General features: G+C 36.4%; 1 protein-coding gene across 1 annotated transcript in view; it reads left to right on the top strand.

Annotated features, from left to right (window-relative positions):
- Positions 1–15,329, top strand: part of HGF (hepatocyte growth factor) — a 53,377-nt gene extending 38,048 nt beyond the window's left edge. Inside the window, exons 9-18 of the mRNA XM_066550719.1 lie at positions 489–616; positions 2,020–2,122; positions 3,930–4,069; positions 6,101–6,139; positions 6,619–6,715; positions 9,438–9,512; positions 10,111–10,257; positions 10,947–11,053; positions 12,916–13,061; positions 15,159–15,329. Of these exons, the coding sequence (XP_066406816.1) occupies positions 489–616; positions 2,020–2,122; positions 3,930–4,069; positions 6,101–6,139; positions 6,619–6,715; positions 9,438–9,512; positions 10,111–10,257; positions 10,947–11,053; positions 12,916–13,061; positions 15,159–15,329 (1,153 nt within the window). The remainder of the gene's footprint in view (positions 1–488; positions 617–2,019; positions 2,123–3,929; positions 4,070–6,100; positions 6,140–6,618; positions 6,716–9,437; positions 9,513–10,110; positions 10,258–10,946; positions 11,054–12,915; positions 13,062–15,158) is intronic.
- Positions 15,330–23,888: the final 8,559 nt, after the last annotated feature.

The following is a 23,888-nucleotide window of genomic DNA, read 5'->3' as shown; positions in this document are numbered from 1 at the left end:
AGAATTTTGACATACACTTTTTTTATTTTCCACAAATCAGCTTCTTAAATGAGTTACTGATAGTCTAAAGCACTCTGTTTCTCCAAACTCAACAGAACCATTCAAAGTACCAGGAGTTTTAAGCACTTTGGTAATGTTTGTATTTAAAAGCACTTGTAATATATTGCAGGTGTATCCAATGTCAGTTGCATGCAAATTTTGATGGAGGATCCTGAATGAAAATATTGTTAATCCTCAAATGTAATCTCATATCCCATCAAAACATATGCTGAAAATTAATTTCCACAAACATATTCCTATTACAACTATTATTTTTTTTTCTGCACACTGCATTCTTACTGGCTCCTCATCTCCTTGCACTTGACACTGATCAGTAACACAGAGACCTGAATGAGCCTGTATTTTTGTTAATTCATTACAAAAAACAATGGACCATATTGGTGGGTTTAGGTTATCCCTGCTGCGAGCTAACATATTTATTTTTACAGGGATTTGAGGGAGAACTACTGCCGAAATCCAGATGGATCTGAATCACCCTGGTGCTTTACCACTGACCCAAACATCCGTATTGGTTATTGCTCCCAGATTCCTAAGTGTGATGTATCAAATGAACAAGGTAACAGAGGAAAGGGTGATAACAAGATTTCAAGTGAATGCCATACTGTTCCAAACATCAAGTAGACAGCCTTGAAAACTGGAGAAGTTGTGTCTGTATTACACCTATGTAACTCTGCTTTGGATTTATTGGCATGCTTGGGGTTCATTGTGGTGTAAATGAGATTCCTTTCTCACTTTATTTGTAATTCCAGCAGGGAAAGCTGCAGCAAAGATTTTATTGGACCTGATTTTTAGACAAGGCTTATCTATATATCTGCTCTACTGTCTTTACCTTTCTTAGTTTGAAAGGCCTTTTTCCACACCTGAGATGATTTCCTTGGTTCACAGTCTTTTTATGATTGCATATCAGGCTACCAAAAAGCGATTTTTTCCCCTTTTTATTTTCTTGCAAATACCTCCTGGTCTAGAAGGGATTGATCCTCTGAGTTCTTACCTACCTCTGCCTGTGAGGTTCATTCTGAGTCTTCAGGCAAATGTTTTTCCCATGAGGTTTTGGTATTACTGTAAGGAGTAATGTTGCATCCTGAATGGATGTCAATCACAGCCTAAACTGAGGCTAAGACCTCAGACCTATAACCCTACATCAGGCTGCATTAACATCTCCATCTTTAAATTTTAGCCAATGTTACTGTAAATTTAAAAAAGTTGCAGTTGCAAGACTTATGTCAGAGAAAGGATTAAACTTTTGCATTCATTCTGTGTTTCTTATAAAGTATCAATTATCCAAAAGTAAAAATACTGATGAATATGAAATTAAGTGCTTTATGCAAAATGTCTTTATAGTACTGATAATTTTAAACAATTCTCTTGAAAAGTCTCAAAAAGGCTTGTGATAAAAGCTTATGAATTAAACATGACTTCTGCTGGAGCGAACAAGCAAGTTTTTGAATTACATTAAAATTAAAGTCATGATGATTTTTTGATTTTGCTGAAGTACTTAAGTCTAGAATTATGTACTGTTGCCAATATCTGAAAACTACACAAAGCTAAACCGAATGCCTATTCTTTTGTGGAAGGAGGAATAGAGGACCATTTTTTCTTGGTTTTGTATAAATTAGCTTCTGACAAATTTTAGGATATTCTATGTGGCTGTTCTAAATTAGTCATAAACCAACTATTTATGAAAGAAATTTTCCAAGTCCATGTAAGTAAGGCAAAATTTAAAATACTGCTGTGTTGGGAATGAAGGTCTCAAACAGGAGATTATGTATGTAAATTTGAAAACTATTTCCATTTTTCTTCTGGTCTGATTTATGCAATTGCCTTATTAATAGTGTCTAGCATTCACTTAAAAGAACACTTGTCTTTAGTAATTTGGATTACTGATGGAAAGGAAGAGTTTTCTTCCTAATGTTGCACAATCACCCTCCACTTTTTTGTCTCATCCTTCTTTTTTTTCAGATTGTTATCGTGGCAATGGCAAGAGTTACATGGGGAATCTATCCAAGACAAGATTTGGGCTAACTTGCTCCACATGGGACAAAAATATTGAAGACTTACGTAGGTGTGTACATATGAAACAGAAAGGGATGGTTCAGTGAGTCCTGAATAAATACTGCCTCCAGATGGCAACTCTTTTTCATCTGCATTGATTCTAAAGTAGCCCCTTATGTCCTGGAGCTTTTAATATCTTTGTTTTCCTGACCTTTTTTTTTTTCCTTTTCTTTGTGTTTAAATATATTGCACAACATGACTTTTTTCAGGCTAACCAGTAATTGCAGGCTTTGGGATGTTTCTTAGTGTTTAGTTTACTGGCCTATTTTACCCCATTCTTGTCCTTAAAAGTTTGCTACAATGAGGCGATATCAGAAATAAGAGGAAATGGTTGTCTCATTAGCCTCATCTCATAGCTCATGCTGCTTCAAGGAGGAAATTGGACTTGAAACCACCTAATGTCCCTTGCAGCCTGAAATTGACTCTTTAGTCTACAATCTAGTGATACTGACATCAAATGCCAAGAAAAAGACCTGCAATGACTGTAGTTTATAATTACTTTGACTTCATATTCAAGTAGTAGAAATGGCAAATTAATTTATTTGTTGAAGTAAAATGAATTATCAGGACTACATATAACATAAGGGATTCATAAAATTTTTTGCTGTGTATGAGATATCACACACAGTGTGATATGTGTCTGTGATGAAAATAGTCTCTCCTTCATTTTCCTTTAGTTTCTCAAGCTGATGCAAATGTGTCAATATTAGCTTTGATACTTGCTGTAGAGCCACATTGCTGAACATAGAAGCCATTGTCCTTTGGGAGGACTGTGAAGGTCAGGAAGTCAGCCTTTAGGGAAGCTGAATTGCAAAAGGCAGATTTCAGTGGCCCTGTCTGGTATCATCAGTTGGACTACATGTGTTTCTTCCCAGAGATGGGGAGAGAGAGGATGCATATTCAGTGTGCTGCTCAGGGAAGGGAAGAAGAGGTTTAAGCTCATGCTGCCTGAGAAGCATGATAAGTCTTAGTTTGCTATGACTGAGGCAGTATAAACCTACTGGATGCTTGATGAAATTGTATTGATCTAATAGAGCACAGATCAGCCTTTCTTTTCTACTACCACCCATTTTCCATCTGGGAACACCTTTGAGGAGTTATCTGTCTCACTCCAACAGTTTCTCTGTTTTTGAGTCTTCTAGAGGCAGCATGAGTGGTTGGTTGTGAACTGAAGAAGCAGTACAGCTGTAACTAAAGAAGCCTGTATCCTTGTATCTGACAAGCCAGAAATAAACTTCTTCCTCTACTTCAGATTTTGGCCTCAAAATTTCACCTCCACAGTGCTTCACGTAGGCTTGCAGCTTAGATGACCTATCACTGTGGTTTGTCTGAGCCATTCATCTTTCTTCTTGCCTGCTGCTCATCCTTGCTTGCTTTCTTAGTTTGTCTTTCTTTTGCCGTTGATTCAGCTTTGTAGATTCAATGCTCCCTTGTGCTGTTAACCTGCAGGAGAAGAAACCTGTGGTCCCCAAAGGAGCCTGCAGATTTTCTGCGGGCATCACAGGCACTCTTTTAATCAGTGTAATGATCCCTCCTGAGGATATCTAGAGATTTTAGCTTCAGTGGGAGATCTAGAAGACTCCCAGCTTTCCAGTGGACACAGTGCTTAAAATACCAACCAGAGGAAAGTTGGACACAGATCCAGAAGATATTTGGGTCTCATCTTCCCTTTGATTTCAACCAGACCTAAACCCTGACCTCTAGGCTTCTCAATCAGCTAATAATACAATGCGGAGCAAAGCAACATTTAACCTTTGAAAATTTGGGCTATAGTATAAAGCTTTTCAACACTTAGAATTATTTTTTTTTCCCTGTAGGCATATACAAATATTCAGAGAACCAGATGTTAGTAAACTGAAGAAAAACTATTGCCGCAATCCAGATGATGATTTTCACGGTCCCTGGTGTTACACAGATGATCCTCTTGTGCCCTGGGATTACTGCCCTATTTCTCGATGTGAGTACTCGGCACGCTGCTGGCACTGTCAGCTGTGCAGTCCCAGTGAAGCCACAGTGTCACAGGCCTGTGCACACCTTCCTATTGTCACTTGTGGCTGCAGAAAATGTGTGATTCTATCAAGAGTCAATTGTGCGTGACTGAGAAGGAGCAGACAGAAGCTGCTTGTGCAATATATGAACAAGGGGTTCTTTTCCTTGACCAGCTTGGAGATTTCAAGACTTATTTATGCAGCAGGAGCACAAAGGGGCTATTACAGATGGTCAAACATTTTCCAACAGATCTAGCTATTGAATGAGGGCTGGACGGAGACAAAGAATTGTCTAGCGGTCAGAATGCTGGCTGTGGCCTCAAGAAACCCAGGCAGAGTTATCTTCTGGGCTACAGGCTTCAGAGACTCTTTGTGTGATCTGTCTTTGTAACATAAGGATAACTCACTATATATATGCTGAAGTGTATATGTGCTATAGAGATTAGATTCTGCTTTCGGATGTTTATGGGATGATTTAATTCCTGGCAAGAATTAAGAAAATCATGCCTCCAAAGCTGAATGTTTAAATCTAAATAGCTTAAATAAACAGAATTAAGAATCCTAGAGAATTCAGCAATAAACTGATGACATGTAGAAAAAGATAGTTTTATGCTGAAAAATGTGTAATTCACATTTATGTTCAAAATCTTTCTCTTCAACTCTTATTTCTAAGTTATTCTGCGGCATGTCCTGGGAGAACACTTAAATGGTAAATCAGGCTTTTGAATTCATGTCTGTGATCTCTAGAGGTTAAGGATAATGTTACACTCATTCCTGGAGGCAATCTACTGCATTTCCTCATAGCCTAAACTCCAGCATCTCTAAAAAGTGGTATTTGAAGTCTCAGGTGATATTTTGGCATCTATATGAAGTGTAAACAAAACTTTGCAAAAGGTTATTTGTGTCAATATAAATGAAGAATAGCTGAAGGAATATACTTCTTATTCACTTATTCTGAGTTCATTATTTGGATCTATGAATTCCTAAGATGTATTCTCAGCAAACATTTGTAGGGCATCCAGAACTGGGGAGTAGTACATTTCTGCAATCAAACACCAGAGTGGAAATATGCCAGTTTAACAGTTGTAACTCATATGGACTAGTATTACACTACTGTATAAATATATATGCACATGCATACAGTTATACATAGAAACACACAGATAGAAAACATGTATGTAGGTACATATATGCATCCATATATACACATGCATATATGCGTTTGTGTATACATGCAGAAATTTCACTATGGATATAACAGCATCTATATATATGAATATACCTCTGTGTGTGTGGTGTATCTATATATTCACACATATATTTTCTTAATGATGGAAATCTATTTGGAGGAGACTGTTTAAATTTTCCTTGGGCAACTTTTCAGAAGCTACCCCTGTACCTCTAGCTCATAATGCTGGGTCACTCTGTATGTGTCACTGAAGGTAAACATTTAGAAACAAGTTTAAGCAAACTTGTAACTATTTTTTTAATTAGACTAGATGGAAGTACTGAACCAGATTTTGGGGATCACGTTTTGATAAGAATAAGTTTTTGCTGATAGGGACCTAAAATGTCTTTCAAAGTTTTTTAAGGAATTGAAAATTTCTTTCAGTCTTCTATAGATTTAATCACATGATTTCTGTAGTTCATGAAAGCTTATATAAAAGTCATAACTTCATTTTTCAGCATTTGCTTGTTTGAATGAAACATGTAAATTGAACATGATAGGCAGCCTGATGTCTTCAGAATTCAGCCAAGAAGAAAAGTGCTTGACATCCCTGCTCCAAAATGTTTCTTTCTTATTTCATTCTATTGGAGTAAAATTCTGCCCCCTTGTTAAGTGTTACTGAATACTGCTTTTGCAGTGTACTGAAGAAGTCATTGAAGTTTAAAACTTTCTGAACCATTAAACTTAAAAATATGTCATTTGGTGTTGAAATGTAGTAAATTTTTAAATGTATTTTAATTTTGTATTATGGCTATCTTGTGTGTCTGTCTAGGTGAAGGTGATACAACTCCTACTACAACCAGCTTGGATGGTAAGTTTGTGTATGAACTGTGCAGTGCATGACTATCCTCTAAATCTAGACATTTCTTTCCAATTGGGAATTTTTATTTACTAATAAAAATTAGTAAAGTTATAAAAAACCCACCATGCAAACTGAGCAAAAGTAATTTTACAAGAGAAAAATGGGGAATAGCTTTGTTATACTCCTTTATCTATTCTCACCGTCATATCTTGCCAGTGGTGAGATTTGGTAATGAGCTTCAATGTTTGCTTTTTAACTATGTAAATCTCAAAAACCTATTTAAATTTATGTATTTTATATTCCCTATAGATATTTAAATAGACCTACTCAGCTTCACTGGGGTAGTTTTGATGGCCTAGAAATACATTTCATTAGCACAGGAAAGTTAATACATAATAAATATTGACCTTCTTGTGGTCCTTATCTGCAACTGTGCAGGTTTCCTACCACTGCTTTTAGTAAAATGTGATCTCTGGACCTGCTTTCAGATACTGCCATTCCTTGTGCCTCAACAAAACATTTGAGAGTTGTAAATGGAATCCCAACACAAACTAACGAAGGATGGGTGGTTAGTTTGACGTACAGGTAACTATCACTTTGATTAGAAGGGCAATACAACTAACTACTAGGATATTTGTTTTAGAATTGTAGAAAATGTTGACCATAATAACAATAAAAGAATATTTCTACATTGCAGTTAAGTTCTGTAAAAGCAGAAAATTAGCATTCCTCTGATGTCAGGTGATGCCGCAGTATTCACTCTGCAGTGAAATACTTTATATGTTCATTATAGGTAACTTATACATGTGAACCTGCAAAGCATTCATAGTCTTCTGTTCTTCCACTTAGCTACAGCAGACCTTTTCATAACACTGGCTTCACATTCAGCATTAAAGTGGTTATTTTAGAGACTGATGGAAAAGAATTGAATTTCAGATCAATATTTTCACTTTGATGGCAAAGCATTTATTTGTGAAGCATAAGATTCAGGATTTATATCTGTGTCAAAGAAAGCTTTCCCTTATGTCATTGTATGGAATTAAAATTTATTTGGTATTAAAAAATAAATAAGTAGGAGCTATAAGGAAATCCTTTTCATTCTGTAAAACAAGACCCTGACATGTACAACTTGTGTATAACACATGTATTATATTATGGCAGATCTTTGCTGCTGTGTAAAAGCCAGAACACAGAATGGCTGTTTCCTATGCTCTTTACTCTGGTTCATAACTCATCAGCTGGAAGTGTGAATCATTAATTTATAACAGGATATATCTCATGCATCAGCCCTGCTTCTTCTATCATGAAAAATAAAAGTTAAAAAAAAGCCTTTGTTTGCTGGTCCAGACTAATGGGAAGCTCAATTCCATTAGCTTATTATTCATCATCTCATTTAAAACTATGTTGTAAAAGAGGTATTAAATGAAAAATGGAAGTTAAGGAAAAGATAAAAAATACATTCTCTACATCTCTTCATAGCTAGAGAAGTTCATGTAGGGGGGTGGAATCTTCCCATCCCTGTAACCTTGGCATTGTATGAGATCCATCAGATCAAAACCTCTTTGGGAGTGTATCGGGTGGTTCAGAAAGACACTCCTAGAAGAAGAGCACTATATTCCTTGACCAAATAATCAGGCTGGTGGGCTAAGTCTTTCCCTGGAAAAGTTAATCTTTGCACTGCTTTAAAAGTAGCCTTGATATTTGATGAACTTTTAGGCAGGTAAGGTGAATTACATCTGGGTGTCTAAAATTGAAATAGCTATTGTTAGGGTAGTTGAACCTGGATTTTCTGCTATGCAATAAAATTCCATGAAACATGAGTGCTTAAATGATTGCAGATCCTTTTATGAATAAGGGATTCCTGGAATACTCCAGCAGCAAAATCTATCTTGAAGTATTACATGTGGGCATAAAAATGTAGTTGTATTTTGTATTGTTACCAAGGAAGCAAATAGAATATTGTCTGAAACAAAATCTTAATGACATTTGATCTTTCTGCAAGAAAGTCTAACTGTGTACTCCAAAATGGAATTGCTGTGTTGGAATGGTGAAGGCCCAGTGAAACTTAGAAGCTATTCATATTTGATAAACAAAGCCCATCTCTAAATCTTAAATTGATCAATAAAATTTTCATGGATATCCAATTCAGATTCTGTAATCAAATGTTTTTAAGTGTATTTAAATGGATTTCATCTGCTTCATGGAATCAGCTCTGAATTTGTGCCATATTTAAGTGAAGAATTAACCTTTCTATGTGTACTAATGAATCTTCTAATGCAGATGATGAAATTCTGTATAAAACCATAAGTGATACAAACTTAATATGGAAGAACATAGCTATACTCCTGACTGTGATATTTCTATAATAAAACAAGCTAGAACCTACATTTTAGAATACTCCAGCCTTTTGGACCAGATATTTTGCTCCTCAACCAAAATATGATTAAAAAAAAAAGTCAAAGCTCTGTGTTATCCTGCTGTCTGTGAACTCCATATATAGTCTGGTATCCATCCAGTAGTTCTTTGCAGAGCTTTGAACATTTGTGTGATTTGAATTTATAAATTGTGAGATTTTAAGCTTTTCCCAAATTGCTGACAATTCTGATTCACTTTCCAAAGAGCTACAGAAAATAAATGTGATTTTGGAGGCACAAAGAAGGAAAGAAACTAATTAATCTACATTCCACAGTAATTTTTTTAAAGAACTGTCATGCTTAATTGCTTTAATTTTACTTGATATATTATGCTTCAGGTTTTCTATAATCACATGTAGGATGTCATACACTGCAGATTGTTTCCAACTGAAGTATGTGGGGACACAAATCTCTTAGGGGTTGTAATCAAATAGGAACTCTGCACCTTGAGGTCAATGCTTTGAATAATACTTACATGAATAATGACCAAAAGTTGTTTACATCTGGTGCAGTCTGGGGACTTGCTTGAAAGTTTCAATCCAGTTCTTGTTACAAAGAATTGGCCCTTTTTTTTTTTAATTTTAAATTAGGTGTCTTATTACAAATTCAGCTTTGAAACCACTAAATGAACAGAGTAACTGAATTTGTCTTTCTTTCTGGTTTTTTGCACATTGGAGTAAAGCTCTGTAAAATCATGTTACTCTAAGTGTTGAAACTTTGGAGCAAAGGGACAGAGACAAGTTTTTGAATGTTGTCAGTCTGCTGCTTTTCACCAGCAAACGTGTGGGGAACGAAACATTCTTTTAACTTCTTGACTATGTAGAAACTAACATTAGTGGGTGGTTTTTTTTTTTGTTTTTTTAAAATCTTTTTCCTTTTCTTTTTTTCTCCAGGAATAAGCATATCTGTGGTGGTACTTTGATAAAAGAAGAGTGGGTTCTTACAGCAAGGCAGTGTTTCCCTTCTCGGTACAGTAGTCTGGAACTTTGCAATATTAAAATCCATCTATTTTCAGGAACTTATCAGCATAATGCTTCTTCAACTTGAATGCAGCAGTTTTTCCTCCTGTTTGGCTTTAACACTGCTTTTCTGATATAAAAGGCCTGTGGGACCTTGCTATTTTCTGTTTTTATTGCTGTAAATCTAAATAGCCCTGGCTATTTTACATAGAAGCATAAATAGATTTTCCAAGTGTCATGGTTAGGCAATTGCCTTTTTATGAGAATAATCTCATGCTTCTGCTTAACTGGACAAAATAAAATAGAAAACTTGGGTAAATCTAAAAAAGTTCAAAGGTTCATACTGTCCAATGATTTGAATGTTTGGATACTGTTATGAAAAATAAAAAAAATTGATTTTAGTAACAGTTAAAGATAAAATTATGTAATGGCTTCAGGCCAAAACCTTACATCCAAGCATGTTGATTTTGGAATAGCAGTTGGCAGCATGAAGCCATTTCTGCTAAGGAGCATTAGTTAGATCTTCCAGCATAATCATATTAAGCAGAGTTTTTTAGTTATTTTATTATACAGTCAGCAAAATCACAACCAACTTTGCCTCATTTAGGTACAAAGATTTGAAAGACTACAAAGCCTGGCTTGGAGTCCATAATATCAAAGGAAAGGGAGAGGAGAAGCGCAAACAAGTCCGGAACATCTCCCAGTTGGTATATGGCCCTGCAGGGTCGGATTTGGTCTTACTGAAACTTAGCAGGTTAGTAGCTGTTATAGTGAATTTACATCTCTTCGCTTTCATCTGCTGGGTGAGATTCTTCCTAAATGAGATTTGCAAGTTCATTGCTCTGCTATCTCCAGTACTACAGTTGCTGTCTCCATGGGGTAAACTTCCAACTTTAGAGAAAGAAATTTTATTTGATACATGCAGAAATGCAGGTCCATCAATGTTACTCAGAAAACAGATGTCACTCCTGTGAAATCATACCTACATTATTCTTCCTGTTAACCATGTTTAAGTTTCTTGGGAGATTTAAAGAAAACCCACTAAGTACCCACATGGACTAGTATATGGTTTTAATTTATAGAATAAGCACCAGATTGTAGCTGAGATCCTTGCGTATATACAAGCTTTCAAAATTTCTCCATATGAATAAACCTATATATCCAAATGAAATGCCATCACTACTTACTTTTAAGATTAAAACCCAAGTTAAATTGCATAAAAGTGGTGACAGCATTTCAAGAATTTTTTGACAGTTGGCAGCTGTAGTACAAAAAATAGGTAGAAGAATCCATCATATTCTTCAGAAACAGAAAATGAAAGGAAAAGAATTGGCACAGTTTTAAATTGCTGTGGTATATAATAGACTTAATGTAATTTTAAAAACACAGTTCAGAAGGTTAAGTAAAATCCATTATATCTATTTACTTTTTTCTTCATTTCAGACCTGCTATATTGACAAATTTTGTAGAAATAATCCGCTTGCCCATTTCTGGATGTACCATTCCAGAGAAGACCAGCTGCAGTGTTTATGGATGGGGATACACTGGATGTAAGAAACTATTTTTAAAAACTAAATGAATACGTTGACAACTTACTTCCTCTTGTCATTATAGGTGAGGCTGCGGGTATGGCCTGATGCCACGGTTGTCCAACACTTCTTGTTAAAAAATAGAGGTTTTTTTTTTTTTTGGTTTGTAAATCTCTGAGCCTTTTATCCAACTTAACATGAAATATTTTCCACTAGTCTCTCCTTTTTTGTTGTTATTTCAGGGACAGGCAAAATGATTCAAACATTTTGAGGAGTGAATTAGAGAAAATACTAATCCACATGTTAAAAAAAATAGCAAAATTTCTCTGCAGAATATTAACAGGGTTTTTTGACAAATCTTTGTTAATCTACTTGAGCAGTCTCTTTCTGTAATACAAAGCAGGGCCCTGTGGAAAAACTAATACAGAAACATGTAATCAAAGACTTTATTAATATACACAATAACAGCGAAATAGGGACACACAGGCAACCCTAAGTCTGGCATTTCCTAACTTTTGAGTACTTGGCTTTGCAACCTTTCTAATGTTTATTAAACACAGTTTTGTGTGAAGAAAATACAAATATGTGGGAGAACAGACATTTATTTAGTCTAGTAAATGCTATATCTGGCTAATTATGTGTTGATAAAAAGTTAATAGCTGCCAGTTGACAATAATTACTCCAATATTTACTGTGCTCAAATGTTGTTTTGCCACAGACCCTGAGTAAGCAGCAGCAATATACTCACACTGTCCTGGAAGCAGAGCAGAAGCTAGGCTGGAATTCTGAGGCTGTCTTCCTCGTAGCCACTACTCTGCCATTTCTTTGTGGGTGGCAATTAATCTGTACCAGCCCTCTCCCAAATGACTGCCTTTGATGTTCCCAGCATGTCCATATTAGCCATCCTCTGGGGGCATCGGCTGTCTGGGGGACAGGGACATCAGGCTGGAGCACAGCACAGCATCACAGGAAAGCTTAGCTAAAGACAACTGATAAGGAATTTGCAATGTTGTGGAGTTATGTAATACAGTAAATACATAACATCTGTCATCCAAGGACTTTGTACTATATTTTTTGCACTACTTTATATAATCCTCACAGTATCCCGGTCAGGGAAGGAAGAAGTGTTACATCCATTTTTTTTAAGAAAACAGGATTATAAGTCAGTGGAGGGCAAGCTTGGCATTTTCTTTTGATGGCTGTGCAGAGAATGGGCAGGTCCAGACCCTTTATTTATCTTTGCAGCTTGTACAGGCTTGTCTTTCGACATGTAGAACAAGAGTAAGCTCCACAGGGCTCCTGCTTCCTGACCTTCACACTGATGAATGGAGATTGCACAAGGCTGTGGCTCTGCCCTTGCAGGCACAAAGTCATTCAGGGTAGCTGAGCCAGCACAGATTGAGAAAAACTCCACTCTGCTACAGTATTTTTCAAGTCACACATCCTTCCCTAGGCCATGGCAGGCACTGTTACACATTAACTCATGTTTAAGGCAGGGAGCAGAATCCTCCCTCCACTGATGGGAGTGATAACATTTTCAGGCTCTTTTTCTGATTTCTTTGATGACTGGGCAATCTGGTGGTGGGCTGTAGAGTAAGCCCAGTTACAAAGCCCTTTATTCTAGTACTAAAAAACTTATCCAGATATTCTCAGAGAACTAAACAGACATGAAAATAAAACAAATGTCTGGCAAATCCCATTTTCAGAAAATATAAGAAATCCAAATACCAAAGCATGACAACAGTAGGGATAGACAAAAACGTGAGTTTTGGAGAGAAAGTAAAATAACTGAAATTACATTAATAAGTTTATGTGGACTGTATCTCGAAACACTTTCTTTCCCCAAAAATACAATAAAATTTTTATTTTCTTTTCAATTGTAGTAGTTAACTATGATGGCCTTCTCCAAGTAGCAAACCTGTTTATTTTGGGAAATGAGAAATGCAACCAATATCTCAAAGGAAAGATTACTGTGAATGAGTCTGAAATCTGTGCTGTGGCTGAAACCGTAGGTGCTGGGCCTTGTGAGGTAACTATCGCATTTCCTAATACATTTTTAGGACCCTGACTATTTCTTTCCCAAAAATAAATTACTGGAGGTTTTTAAACTTATTCTCATTGCACTAAACTTTTGCATTGGAAAATTATTTGTGTTACAAGTCTTCTATTTTATGTCAGAGTGCAGAAATTACTTTGATTTCACTACCACACCATTGAAAGACTTACAGGAATCTTATATATACTCATACACTATAACACTTCACTAGACTGAGGCAAACTTGTGCTCTGTATACTAAGGACAAAGGTGGGCTCTGTGGTAGCAATGGCTGTATGTTTTGATTGAGTAGAAATCAAAGGCTGGAGCAAATTTATATCCTTATTTAGATGAGGCATTGCATGCAAAATACATAACATTCAGTACTCAACAGAGGTGATAAAGTAATGAGGGAAGGAGAAAAATCCAGAAATGTACTGAGGTTTTTATGAGTCAGAAGGCTGGAGTATTTTGCTCTCCTGAGTCTGAGCAACATATTGATGAGGACAGGAGAACTACTTCAGTGATCAAGTAGTTTGGTACAGTTGTTTTGCTTAGCACTACTTTTGATGATGGAGAAAAGACATCTGAGGAGAAAAGCTGTAAATAATTTATTACAGGAAGATATAATATTTTTTTTGATGGAAAATCTGACTGTGGATATCTAGAAGGAGGGAAGTCATGAACATTATTAAGTATTTATTATCTGAAATAGGATTGTTGATTTCCTAATACCAATATTAACTGTGTAATAAAATTTTCCCTATCCAAGGGTACTACCAAACCATGGGGAAAAGAGGTCATCTTCATAAAGCTGAGGCCTCTTCCATTTGTTATTAATAAACTATGGGATCATTTTTTGTTGCAAAGTATTTCTTCAAAATAAAATGTTTAATTGTAAATGAGGTCTTAGACTTGTCAAGACTTATAAATGAAACATCTGCATGGGAGTCTGCTGGGGATCCTGCAGTTGGTTTTCCCCTGCAAGAAGAAATGGAATGAATTAATATTAGCAATCAGTCTTAATCACTGAGCAGTTTCCTGCTCCCTAAGTTCTCCTTTGAAGCTACTTTCCTCAGCAGAGAACAGGCAGAGGAACAAAATCAGATTGGCAGGTGAAACTCCACTCCTGAAAGTGTTTTATGAGCAGCTCTGATGGCTCTGACATAGTTCATTGTTCATGTGGGAACTAGTCTGCCGTCAGTCAGAAAAAATCCCAAACCAAATAAAGGTCAAGCATTGTTGTTTCTCTGGTGATCCAGAGAGAATGCAATGCTAATTGTCAGCTTTCCTTTTTTTAAACAATAACTCACTGTCTGATATGAGAATTTGCTGTCTAGTTTTGCAACAAGTTTGCAGGGTCCAGTCTACCTTTAGCCTGGGTAGAAATTGCAGCATCTATGTTCAAGTCCCAGATCTATGTGATTGTATCTAACTCTGATTTCAGTGGGTCAAACTCCAAATTTTCATGGAATGCATAAACTAGTGTATAGGTGTCTCATTCATTCAAAATAACAAAAAAAATATCAGTTTAACAAGTTAGGTCTCAAAACAATGCTTAAAAAAATACTACCTTTTTATTATGTTTGTTATTCTCTCTGCCTAGCAGTACATACAGATTCTCATCCTAGGGCCTTGCAAGATGATTAACTGAAAGAAAGACACTAACCTGACTTTGTGTTTGATAGTGTTTGATGCAAAGCCTGTCATCATAACAAAGATGTTTATCTGTCAACTCACATTCTGCTCATCTGGCTTATACTCACATAAAAAATATTAGGTTTCAGGTAGCTGAAAGAGGTGAATAAAATCTGGTGGTCTGAAGTCATTAGAATGACATGTAAAGATGGATCACAGAGCTTAATTTGCACAGAAGGAACAAAAGGTCAGAGGCCAACTCTGACATTGTTTGTCATAAATTCTGGTTATGAAAAACAAAGATATTGGAAGTTGGTTTATGTCCTATGGCAAGAACACTATTGCCTAGTGCATCTTGTCATCCCCAAAAGAAAACATTCAGTAGCAGACAGGTGGGAGCTGTGTCTTGGAGCATTTTGAGAAGTGACACTCATGCTGTTTATTTTTTCCTAGCGAGATTATGGTGGTCCTTTGGTTTGTGAACAAAACAGGCTGAAGATAGTAATTGGTGTCATTGTTCCTGGCCGTGGATGTGCCATTCGAAATCGTCCTGGGATTTTCGTTCGGGTCTCATATTATTCCCGGTGGATTCACAAGATTATGATGACCTACAGAAAACCCTGAAAAGTCAACAATTCCTGTTGAAAGATTCTGGACAGCCTGTAATTAATGTGTAATGTAAAGAACAACAATTTTTAAAGTACTTGATAGTCAAGTTTGTAGAGCTTCTTTTAATATTTATGGGTGTTTTTGGTGTTCTTGTCTATCAGTGTTGTTTTATAAATGTTGGAGTGACTTACAGTACATGCAAGTATGGTGACATATCTCCTGAAGATACTTGAATGGATAAACAATTTTGCAAAGACATTACTGGATGATAAATGGTTTTGTAGAAATAGATCATATGACCTCCTTGATGCTGCTCTTCTGATTATCTTAGGAGAAACAAGTTATAGTTCTACTTTACACATCTTATTCTTTCTATGAGCTATATATTTCTCTTCGTTTATAACAAAAGCCCTACTGAGAAATATATGCATCTGTCCAGGACAGCATTTATGATCATATTTCTCTTTCCCCTTTATAAGAGGTCAAAGATTTCAGTACTTTATAAAAAAATAATATCTTTAGTGAGCAATCTTTTCATTATTGATGGATTTTGACAAGCCTGCCATAAGCAGAGTTCTCGTAGAAGTCACTACCACTTTCTTTTGCACAATGCTTACAGACTCTACTTCTGCACTTGGTTCCTTCACTGTATATATGGTCCTCTAACAGATATCTCAAACCCCATTTTGGTTAGCAAACTCTTGATCATTCCTTTACAATCTGATCCAGAAATAACTGTGGATTTGCAATGCTAAAGACAGCATCTCATACAGTTTGAAAAAGTAATCCTAAGTAGCTGTTGGAAGAATTTGGGCATTGAAAGAAATTTAAATAAAATATGCCCAAATCTTTCTAAATAGACAAGCATTTAAAGTTTGGCTGGTTCTAGTTATTTCATGGAACTCTGCATTTACAGCAAGAAAAAGAACAGTTGAATCCAGCACCTGGCTGAGAGACTGAGAGACTTAAGACTGGGAAAAGTAAGTTATACACTAATAGTTTTTCAGAGACATGAGAACTTTAATAAAACCTTAACTAGATTTGGAAAAAAGTCTATCTTTTGTATAATTCATTTCAAGATAATAAAACAATTGCAGAGATTGATATGATCTTGTATTTAATATGGACAACATCACCAATAGTTTAGTTGCTTGTTTCCTGTCTATATATGGGACAATCATTTTCCTTTATGCTGATAGCGAAAAGGAACACAAAATCATCATCTATGAAAAGTGCTTGTTCTTCTGTAGGCATTTAGTTTTATGTCTGGAAATTTTGTACAAATATGCTGGCACAGGTGGCACTGATTACCCTTTAATTTCTGGAAAATTGATCCGACATATATCCAATGTTAGTTTTACTACTGTACATGTAATGGCATAAATAATGGCACTGTTGCTTCACTTTTGACTGTGTAAATTGTAAATGTTTCCAGTAGTGCTTGGTCTGTGTATCATATGTAACTGCAGAGCCACAAGTCTGACCCCGTGGTATGGATATACAAAAGAACATTTCATGCAGAAGATGCAGGGTTGAATTCTGCCCTGTCAGAAAGCAACCACTTCAGGGGAGATGTCTTGGGAGACAGGCCTCATCTTGGCTCACCAAATTTTCTTCAGCAGTGCACTTTGACTTCAGTGGGACTCAGTATGCTTACATCTGGTGAGCTGGGATGAGTTTCAGCCCGTGTTTAAGAGGCTTGGCTTGCTGAGATTTGTGTCACATATCCAGCAGATTCTACTGGCACATAGGAAGAAGTGTTGCAGCAAACAGAGCTTCTGAAGTTCCTCCTGATGTAAATAATCTCTTTGGACAAGATGTGACTTCTCTGTACAGCAGATTCTAGGTTGTGGATGCTATGCAGACAGTCTGTCTCAATCTATTCTGGTCACCTCTGAAGGCCTCATGCTCCCTTTAGCCTCTCTTACTTACCAGGCCTAAGAGGGCAGGATTTAGCCTGTTGTATTTACACTTAATTATTGTCATGTAGGTGAAGAGTGTATTCGTACTAAGTATATACTGACCATATCTTATTGAAAGGATTACATTTTTAAGAAAGACTTTTAAAAAACTCCAAGTGAGTTTTGTTCTCAGCCACAAGTAGAATGTGGATAAAATATACAATTCCATGTTCACTCTTTGTATTCGAAGAACTGTCATGTGCTCACTGTATTATATTTGCAGGCATTTTGTTATGTCTATCTAAAAAATTTGAATCTTAAAATATTTTAGTTATAAGCTTCTGCTGTGCAGAAGACTGTGATTTTTATATATATATATATATATATATATATCTCACACACACACACACACATATATATATATGATAAAAAATACTGTTTTTTCTTAGACAATGTGTAAGGATTTTTACCTGTTTGTTCTGGGCAGTGCCTCAGTAAAATAAATTGTGCAGAGTTGATGCTCCAGAACTTAACAAGTTTGTATGCACTTGCTTACCAGGTACTTTTGCTCTCCCTATCTCAGAATGGAGGGCACCTGAGATCCTGAAGAGCAAGGGAAGAGAAGAATAATGATATGTGGTAATGAATCTGTACTTCATTTATTCCTGTGAATATTTCTTGTTGGTACCAATGGTACCGTACCAGGCAACTGTTATAACTACAGGACTCTCTTAAGAAAGGACACTCTACAGATATTTTTTCACTGTTCTAATATTTTTCTCTCTGTTATAACAAGGGGACCTGATCTAGTGCCCATCTAAATGCTGAAAAACCCCTTACTAACTTCAGTAGGATCTGAACTTTATTTCATAGATGTGATTTTAATCAGATTAGAATAAAGAGTACAGAACTTAAATTCTTGTTTAAGGACATTCTTAAACTCCATTTAATTTCATTCTCATTCACTTTGCTGTAACTAATCCTCAATCTCTGAAAGGTGTAATTTTTGGATATAAAATTATGGAATGAAAACCTAAGAGGTGATTTTGTGCAACTGAAGTTAGTTTAACTTAATTACTATTTTCTTTGGGCATTGGAACTGGCTAACGCTTCTTCATTTTATTAAAGAAAACATTTTTCCCTTAAAAACATTTTCCCCCTATCTCTTTTTCTCTCATAAACCTCATGACCCTCAGAAAAATGTAGCTCTCATTGGAAATGTACTGGTCTAAATTTTTGCTGCTACTGCTGAAATCTTCTTCTCTCATTTAAGATTAAAATTCTCTGAGGCATTCTGCAATCCCTTCCTGCGGGTAATGCCAATGTACTTGACAGAGCTACTCTACTTGAGTTAGAGCTTTTCAGATGAGGCTCCAAATATATTTCTGGGGGTCAAAATCTACTCAGGCAAAATGTCCCTTAAATTCAGTGAATGAGATTGTCAAACGAGCAGGGCCTAAGAGTTGTTCAGTGCTTTTCCACATGGATCCTTGTACACATTCTCAGCTCCAAGGTAACCTCAGCAGGAGTTGAGGCTTTGTCATCATCCTTCTGTAAAGCTGGTTGAAAACCAGTTGATCCCCATGGAGACTGTAGGAAGCCTATTAGGTTGATTATTTAGCTTTGTCTCCTTACCAATTATTTTTTTCCTCCCTCATGTGCACTGGTATATTACTGTTTTTGAATGTTGGGGCTGCTGGCAGGAACTGACATGGCTTTTCACCCTAAAGTTTCCTGGTGTTCCTTTTAAAACATACCCTTGGGCATTTATGTATAGCATTTTCTTGCATGGGATCTAACTTCAGGGAGCTGACTGTGGAGTTCAGTGTATGATAAAAGTATTTTTCTTATTTAAGAGGGAAAAATAATGCTCCCATTAAGTACAACTTGATGAATGCCTAATGAAAAGGGAACACTCTGGTTATAACTTGTAATACAAATCTTCTGTAATTAACATGTTCATTAGTTAATAAAGTTGGTATTTTTGTAACCTTGTTTACTCTTATTATTCTTAATAAAGTATTTTATAAAAAACAACAAAACTTAATTAGCATTACATTTCTTATTGAAAGAACAAGGCCACAACCCCACTGCAAGTTTCCCAGTTCCAATTCCAGTGAGGGATTTTAATGTGCAAAGTAAGGAGGACTGGTGCTGTAAAGATCCTCTTGTGTCCAATTGCAGAATTGAAAATAAAATGAAAGAAAGAGCCAAATACATGGTGATCTTGTTGAGAGTTCCCAAGACCTGAATTATTTCTGCATTGAGAATGATCTAAGTATTTTACAGTGAGAGTATATTTGCAGTGGAAAGGATGTTCTCAAGCTAAACATAAATATTTTCCTAGAGTTTTTAGTTCCTAGTAATTTGAGTATGAGAGGCTTGGAATTTTATTTATTTGAATAAATACACTTTACACTTCTGGAAAGGGCTCCCCTCTCAATATCACTTTGTACTAAGGTACCAAAAATTATGCAAAGGGGAGCAATAACTTGCAACAAACCTTGGTGCTGCTGCTGCTTAATACCACAACCAGCCAGCAGCTACCAGAAAAGGAAATAAGCAACACCCTTACTAACCCCACCAGATCAGTGCCAAGTATTGTCAAACTCCTGTAATATCAGCGAATTCTGATGAGTTCTAATAAGGGACAGTAAGCTCATTACTTCTTTGTCATTATCCAGCTGAAATTTCAAAGTTGTAAGCATTTGTGGTTACATTGTGATTTCGATGATTTAAATATATATTTGCTCCAGCTATATCCACAGTGAATCATTTTTCAAATAGACTCATATGCAGAGTGTTTGAAGCCTGAGTCTGAGTTTTCCATCACTTTCTTTTTTGAGTTGTGCAACAAGGGAGTTTTCTAAGCAATCCATAAAATCAATGGTTTTTGTCAGGAACTCCTGAAATCACTGGGAAGCTTGCAATAATTTCCACCATGCAGGAGTGCCTCCAAAGTTATAAAAAATCCATAAATAGTCCCTATGTCAAAACAATGCTTTGCTATTGTTTTACATTCAGTTTTCAGTATATTCAGGTGACCTGTGTGTCTTCTGGGAACCATGAGAATTAACTGCTTGTACAGCAATTTGCACCACAAAAGTCTCTAAGGGGATGTTGCCTTCATATTACATTCTGTCATGGCTTTATCTCTTGTAGCTGCAGGAACACTGTAATCTGCAGATGATAAATGATGGAAGCTCACATTGATGCTCACTGCTTGTGTTCTGCTCTGTGTTATTTGACAAGCCTCATGTAAACAGAGCAGGCCATTTAGCAGGGCTCAGTTGTGTATCTACTCTGCCTTCAAAAGCACGGATTTCTGGAGAGCTATGTTCCAATAAAACCCACGTGCAATAAATAGGAAAGAAAACAGCTGGGAGGGAAAAGGTACACCATAAAAAGATTAATAAAAAATAAGCCCTAAAATAAAATTATTTTTTTTTCATGTTGTCTCAGTTTTTATAACATAGGCTGTATGGTGTGAAAAGCTGCAATAGAATAGCTTAACAGCTAAATCTACTTCACTTTGTTGAGAACACTTGGGGAGATGCAATGACTTCTCCATATGATCACAGAAGATGCAGGACAAGTTTTGCTTCTATGTCTGAGGTCCTGATCCTACTTGCATTGAAATCACTGTCAAAACACTGTTTTAAAACATTATTTAGCCCAATCTAGAGCTAATAGATGTGTCCCAAAGCCTCTTTCTGAACCCCTCAGACTTTGTCTTGATGTTGTTTCCGATCCTGACTTGAAGAAGTGCTCAGGATGTGTTTCAGAGTGTTAGTGAGTGTCAGAGGGAGAAAGTATAGATTTTATTTCAAAGCTGGGCATCAAAATTCAACTGCAGACTATCAAATTTGCTCAGAGTCTGACTGAAGATGAGAACTGGTTAATTTGCTTACTATTCAGATATTGTTCATTAAATAATAATAACAACAATAATTTTATCATTATAAATTATTAAGAAGAGGAACAACAATTTTAAAACCCATGATGAATGCAGTTGCTATTAATTTAGCTTTTATACAGAAAATAATAGATTCTTTAGGGAAAAACTCCCCACCAGACCAAATAAATGTACCACTTCAGAGTCCAAGAGATGTCATTTACTTGAGATATCTCACATTTTATCTGTTGAAGCTAGTGCTGACCTCAATTGGGTTATTTAATGCATTCTACTGTAAGAAAAATTATATAGAGGACAGAGCAATTCATAAAAATTTATCAAAAATAAGGCAAAACCCACAACATTAGAGGTATACACTGGATTAGATGAGGCTAGTGTAAAATACAAATAAGGATATAGTCCTTCTCTTCCACTGAGTTTTGCCTTCAGCCATATATGAGTTCATAGTATTTAATTCAGTTCATATAATACTGACTCAAAAAATCCAGATGGTTTTCTTTTCTTGAGGATTAATGTCAGCATTATACACACAATGAGCAAATATGCATTTACATCAACATTGCTATTACAAACCATGTCAACAACAGTCTCATGTCTTGGGCGTAAATATGCCATCTGCTGTTCGGCCTTGTGTTTAACAGGGCTCTCACTTCACAGAGCAGTTACAAAACTGCCATCACAGAACTCCTTCTCCATTTTTTAAATTTACTTTCCTAATTTTTTTAAAATTTTTAAAAATGAAAACACCGAATATTTTCTGTTCATAGCAGTGTAAGTTGTGGGAGATTTGCATTAAGTGTTCACTTGAAAGCCCCTGCTTTCCATTTCTGTGCATCCTCACAAGGCAGATGAGTCCAAATTATTGCCTCATCCTTCAATTCTTTGAAACCTATGTTTCTGTTGGTAAAGTCCCCACAGGGCCTCATTTTTTTCTGTTACATATATTCAGAAAAAGTCCTCAAAATACCTTTAGGAGTGAAAACTCATTGCAGCCCAGCCTTCAGCTGTGCCCTGATGTTCCCAACTTGCCATCAAGTACATTAACTCATGGAAAGGAATATTCTAGTGGGCTAGATGGCTTCTACACATTCCACATCAGCAAAGCCTGGGGAGGTGCTCCATAGCCATCCATACCAAACAATCCGTACATTTCCAGAGGTCTGGTGTGGCTGAGCACCCCAAGCACACAAATTACACATGGACGCAGAAACAAGTGCACATCACACCCACCCAAATGCACATAAATGCCTACATTGCTATCTAGCTGACTAATTAATAAATTCTCATTCTACATACATACTTTAGGAAAAGGATTTTAACCTGGGGTTTTCCTTGTCCCAGTGCTGTGATAACTCAAGTGCCTTGGTACAGGAACGCAACAGCATGCAAAGAGAGGTCATCTTACCAGGACAACTTCTCTCACTTTCAAACTAACCAAGAATAACAAAGGGAAGTTTTATAGTGTCAGCCAGAGATATGAATTTTTGGTATCCTGGTTTGGCACATTTGAGATGACAAACATTTGTGGTGTAAGTCTGAGATGGAATAAAATCTTATATACCTCTCATCCTTTGGCCATGCTCTGGATTAGCTGGATCCAAACCAATCCACTTAGGTCTGTAGTGATTGCATGTTTGCACATATCTTTGTGGGTGTGTGTGTGCGTGCCCGTGTGTGCAGAGACACATGTATCTATTCTTCCTGGCACAATGTACAAGCTCTAGGATTGCTTTTTATTGTTCTCGAAGCAGACAAAGCAGACTTGGCTAATTTTCAGCCATCTGTGTTCTAGTTTTTATACATTGGTATAACTATAACCTGCATGCGAGAGCTACAATATTTCGAAGTTTAAAAAGTTCAGCCTTGGCCATTAAGATGCTTAAATGTTTTAGGGAATCAGTGCTAACTGCCTGTATTTACACTGTTAATTGAAAGAGAGCATGGGCCTTTGGAAATCCTTCTAGATGGTTTCTTTTTCCTTTTATTCCACTTTAATTTTTGGTCAGTATCACCAGAGGCTGGCCTTAATTTTAAAGCTGCATTAAAAGCAAATATTCTTCCTGTAGAAACTTGCTTCCTTACCAGAGCTCTTTCTGGGCTGTTATCTTAATTAATTTGGTTAGAAGTCTCTTCCAAAGTCCCATTTTCTCAGGCTGACTTCTCACTTCATTTTATTTTTTATTTTAGCGGAGACACCAGGCTGTATTTGCAAGTGTTGTGTTTTTTAATCCCTTCTGATGTTACTTAGTGTTAAAAACTTTTTGATTCATATAATTCCGTAACACTAATTCCTGAGCATTAATTCCTCTGGCTTTCTTTGTATGTTTTTTTAAGTTCTACCTTCCTGCCTGGTTTATACATATGGTTGGAAAATAAAAGAAGGAGGAAAAAAAAAAAAAAGGCTTTTCAGTTTTCTTTAACTGTCCTTTGCGTGAATGCTGCTAAATTTTCTTATCGGTACTTTTTCCCATCACAACATGCAGATCTTACCAACTCAGTCTGCAGGAACATGTCAGTTTTATTGGTATGTTTGACAGAGACCAGGCTGGTTTCCAACTGAAATCCATTTGTTTTTCCTCCAGCATGCTTGCTACACCTCCCCAGGCTCACTCTCTGTGTGGCTTCCTCCAAAGAGGTATTTCCCTGCCTGTTTGGGTATGTATTGCACATTGACTTTCAAAATTGGCAGCAGAGTTTCTTATCTTTCCTAAATTACCCTGTGGAGGGTGAACTTTTCTTCCCATTTCCCCATCAAAT

The sequence above is a fragment of the Molothrus aeneus genome, chromosome 5 (genome assembly GCF_037042795.1).
Source record: "Molothrus aeneus isolate 106 chromosome 5, BPBGC_Maene_1.0, whole genome shotgun sequence".
Taxonomy (NCBI): domain Eukaryota; kingdom Metazoa; phylum Chordata; class Aves; order Passeriformes; family Icteridae; genus Molothrus; species Molothrus aeneus.
This window is presented reverse-complemented; position numbering and strand designations above follow the sequence as displayed.